Source organism: Antrostomus carolinensis, unplaced genomic scaffold, assembly GCF_000700745.2.
Source record: "Antrostomus carolinensis isolate BGI_N321 unplaced genomic scaffold, ASM70074v2 scaffold8045, whole genome shotgun sequence".
In the NCBI taxonomy this organism is placed as follows: domain Eukaryota; kingdom Metazoa; phylum Chordata; class Aves; order Caprimulgiformes; family Caprimulgidae; genus Antrostomus; species Antrostomus carolinensis.
This window is the reverse complement of record NW_010317049.1, coordinates 19647-23940: the sequence shown is the minus strand read 5'-3', so window position 1 is coordinate 23940 and position 4294 is coordinate 19647. Positions and strand designations below refer to the sequence as shown.

The 4294-nt window shown below is 44.4% G+C and overlaps 1 protein-coding gene across 1 annotated transcript in view; it reads right to left on the bottom strand.

Annotated features, from left to right (window-relative positions):
- The window catches only part of NTF3 (neurotrophin 3), a 53513-nt gene extending 49339 nt beyond the window's left edge, over window positions 1-4174 (bottom strand). Inside the window, exon 1 of the mRNA XM_010168443.1 lies at window positions 4054-4174. Within this exon, the coding sequence (XP_010166745.1) occupies window positions 4054-4071 (18 nt within the window). The 5' untranslated portion in view covers window positions 4072-4174. The remainder of the gene's footprint in view (window positions 1-4053) is intronic.
- Window positions 4175-4294: the final 120 nt, after the last annotated feature.

The following is a 4294-nucleotide window of genomic DNA, read 5'->3' as shown; positions in this document are numbered from 1 at the left end:
CCCTCTTTCTCAATGCAAACATTGCTTCTTAGCACTCACGAAACTCACCTTTGTTGCGCGTCTTACATATTTCGACAGAGAGAGTTGTGCCACAAATGCAATGGACACACGATTCTCCAGCTGGGCTCTGATAGCCATCTTATAGATCAGCACGGCTTCCTGGATGCGTGTTTGTAACTTCCACACAGACATATATTCTTTACAGCAACCCAGTACTCTTACATGGCCCTCACTGATTTCAGTCTCTTCCTGCAGACTGACTGGATCATTCTCATCACATGCCTCCCTCTACAACTCTGCCAGTCACCTAAGCATAGTACTGACTGAACACATCTGTCCCTGACCTGCACACAAAACCAGCGTCTCATACGTCCGTGCACCTATCATCACTGACTCTATGCATTTACCTGTGCCTCCTACTTGTTCTCTCCTTGCACTTAGCTCCCAATCTGCTCTTGTGCTGCTCTGCGTGCATGTATGGCCACTTGCACACTTAGACAGCCTCACTTAAACTAAAACGCAGAAAACTACAGACAGCTGAAGCCATCATAAACATTTTCCCACTCCTCATCACTCTTCCCTCCCCCATAAGCTGTTTTCCTTCTCCCAGGCACCACACCCAGGTCTGCAATCCTTACCTGTGCTTCCCTCATTTACTTAGAGCATGCTGTGTGCACAAATCTCTCTTATCGGACACAACTTTTCACTCCTTTCACCTTCTCTTCCACAGCCTTACATCAGGCACAAACTGGCAGGTACTTTCCTTGCCTGCACATTATTGTGTCTCAACCTACGCTAAGCTTCTCACTCCTCATAAACATGAACTGTCATTCCCATTCGCTTCCACTTCATGCCCTACAACTACTAACTCCACTTGCCTCCCCACACACTTCACACTTTACTTTTGACCTTAGTACAGCCATGTGGTTTATACAGCCCTCCAGGTAGCTATCCCTCCCATTCCTTATCCTCCCACCCCTTTATATCTTTATTCATTTCTCTGCTAGCACATTTGTTCCGTTCCTTTTTACTCCTTCACTTGACCAGTACCTACCACAGAGATATAAGCACATTTGTTGTGTCTCTCTTAACAGAAAATCACTACTTTTTCTCCATGTCTCTGTTTTCCTCCTCCCACACCCCTCATATTATTCCTTATTTTCCATTATTTTCCCCAATTGTTTCCCCTGTAACGTATTGCCTCTTCTTCCCCTGTGTTATTCTAACTGCCCAGTAAGGAAGCATCCTCTGTTTCTGCTGGCCAAGCCACCCCTGCACCTTTACACTACTTTCTCTGTTTGCGTACAAAACGATACAAAACTAAATTTCGTCTCACCCTGCACTCTCTTTCCTTATACTTTTTTCTAAATGACCTTTTGCCCAGGCATCTTTACAGAAAACACAGCTCTTCATTTCATCCTTATGCCTCCTACATTCCTCATCTTTCCCCATTCTCATGCTTCTCAGGACCTGTCACATCTTTATATTCCTGTCACAGTTCACCCTGCCCCCATGATTTCCATTATCTTGCATTTCCTCACAGGAGCTTCCTCAGTTCTGCCTCTCCCTCGCAAGCAGACAGCAGCACATGTCTATAGCACTACTCCAGCAGGCTTCCAACCTCCTCTGAAACTTCTCTAAGCAACTAGCCCTTCACATACCTTTATGGGTCCCTATACTCTTTTCCCATCACCACACCCTATTTCCATCCTTCTCATTTTTTTGTCTGTATTCCTCTCCTTGGCATGTGTTTCCATCACCACGCAAGCTGTCCCTTTCATACTCTAACACCTTCCTCTCAAACACAGCCCCATATCTATTTCTTGACAGAATCAAAGGTGTCTCCTTTAGACGCCCCCTACAAGCATCATGTATCTGATTATTTTCCATACCTTTCTCCAAATAGACAGTAGTTCACATTTTTCTTCCTCCTCCAAACATCCTTTGTGCCCTGTGCTTTCACCTTTCTCCCTCCACTCCCACTCCATACCTACCTCCCCCTAGCAGACCCTAGCATCCTTGTATGTCCCTTTCATATCCTTACCCAGCCTCCACTCAGCACCTTTTCCCATCCCTCTAGAGTGTTACTTCCCCTCTGAGCTCCTAAACTTTTTCCACCCACAAAGATCCTCTTTTTCCTGTTGACCTGCAGCAGTTCCCCTTTTAAGCTGACCACCTTTGCATGGCTCACCTGCCCTTACTCCCCCAATATACAACACCTAATACACAGCAGTTTATTTTTGCCATATCGCACTTTCCCTCTAAACTTCTTATATCTATCTTTCTATGTATCATTTAGTTCTTCTTCCCTTGGGAAAAAAAAAAAAAAAATAATTATAGTTCAAAACCTCCATGTATTGCATACCTCAACATATAGCACCCTTCTACACAAAGCACTCCCCTCCTGGCTCTGCTGGTATGTCCTCTTTTCTCCATATTTTGGGTCCATGACCTGCAGTCATATCTAGTTTTCCTCCCCCTGCCATGCTAACACGCAGAGCTCCTGGTACTGACACGTGTATCTAAGACCAGACTTTTTACTACTAGCAGCTGGAACCATGCTGAACTCTCTTCCATTCTCTACTGCTTTTGTCTGCCTTACCACAAAGTGAGGTTTTCTCTTTTTTATTATTAGATTTTCCTTTTTCTTCCATCTTATTTATAGGTGTTTCTTGTACCACTCTTCCACTTACAGGTTTGCACAGATTATGTGTTTCTGGGCCTGAAAATGTGTCTCCTATTTGTCTGCGTATTTTCATGAAGGCACAATGTAAAGGCAAACCTTACAGACCATTTGCACTCCTCATGCAACAAATCACATGAGCCTAAAAGCAAAGAGTGCTTTCTGAAAGGTTGTAGCTCATAACAATTGACTGTACCATATAACACACATCCTTGTCTATTTAAAAGGGGTGTGTGTCGGGGGGGGTGTCTGAGAAAGCAACCCCCCTCTCTCACACACACACACTCATCTCTAAATAACTAGTTTTGCAATATAGGAACCAGAGAATGTGCACACAGCAGCCCTATTCAATCCAAAATATCCATCTCTCCGGACACTGCATATTTATAGTTCAAGAGATAGGACCAACACAGAGCTTTCCCGTTTATTTTAATGAAGGATTAAGAACTGATCAGAAAACTATCTAAACCATTCAAGGACTTTTTCCCCTCTTGGCTAATAGCAGTTTGGTGTCTCCATAAGGACTCGCCAGTAACTGACGCTTTAAGCTGCATTTCAGCTGTTTAGATGAGAAACAGCTTTCTATTTTGCTCTCTATATGTGCGTCTGTGTTGATTAGTGTGCTGCATTCCTAGAAGGCACTTACCAAACGCTGGAAATTGCAGCGTAAGAATAGTTTTCCTGCCATCCTAGCACAAAGTGAGTGTATCTTTTTCACCTAGACACAGATGTTCAGGGAATCCTTTGATCTCCAGTTCCTCCCAGAGAATTTAGTGTCTGGGTTTGAGGAGAATGGGGATGGATTCAAAGGTCACGAATAGGGTTTCCAGTGGCTGGCACACACGAAAAAAGAAAGCTCCAATGAAGTCAATTACCTGAAACTGGGGAGGTCTAGAAATTGTGAATTTTGACTTTCCTTGTCATGGGCTCTAACTTTCCCTGAGGGCAAGCATGCTACGTATGCTGAGGCTGGTTCTTGCAGTCCACGTTCAAAATTTGCAGCTCCTTTTGTTATATCTGAAGTTGCTGGTTTCCCTCTTAAAGTAAAACCAAAAGTCTCCTTTGCTTTTGCCTCTTAAATAAGATTCCTTTAGCACCTCATATTTCTCCTCTGCTGTTTTCTTGCCAGGGACCTGAACAACAGTGTATAGAGCAGGAGGAGAGAGGAACCTCAGGACTAAAGCAAGCTGTAGGGCAAGTAGGGGTGGAGAAGGAGGAGGCACAATGGGAAAAGCAACAACATTTGGGACAGATCTACTGCTTACAAGACCCCCCCCTCCTCCCCATTATACATCTTTAAAGGACCTCTCTCCCCCCCTCCCCTCCCCGCCCTCTTAGGACCCTATTAGAAAACGTCAAATTTCCCTTACCGTGGTAGGAGTAACCATGGCATCCGTGTGAATGTTTCCAGAAAAGTCGACATGAAGAGAGAGGTGGATGTAAATATGTTCATTCAAAGTCCCAAAGTTGGTCTGCTTGGGTTGTGCAGAGTTGCTCTATGGGAGAGGAGCCTTAAACTCTGAGTCCCGTGAACATAATCTGCTCGATTATAACAAACCAGCTCAGCCAGATGGCTCTGTGCTCTGCAGATTAACCCCTTTATTGCCACGC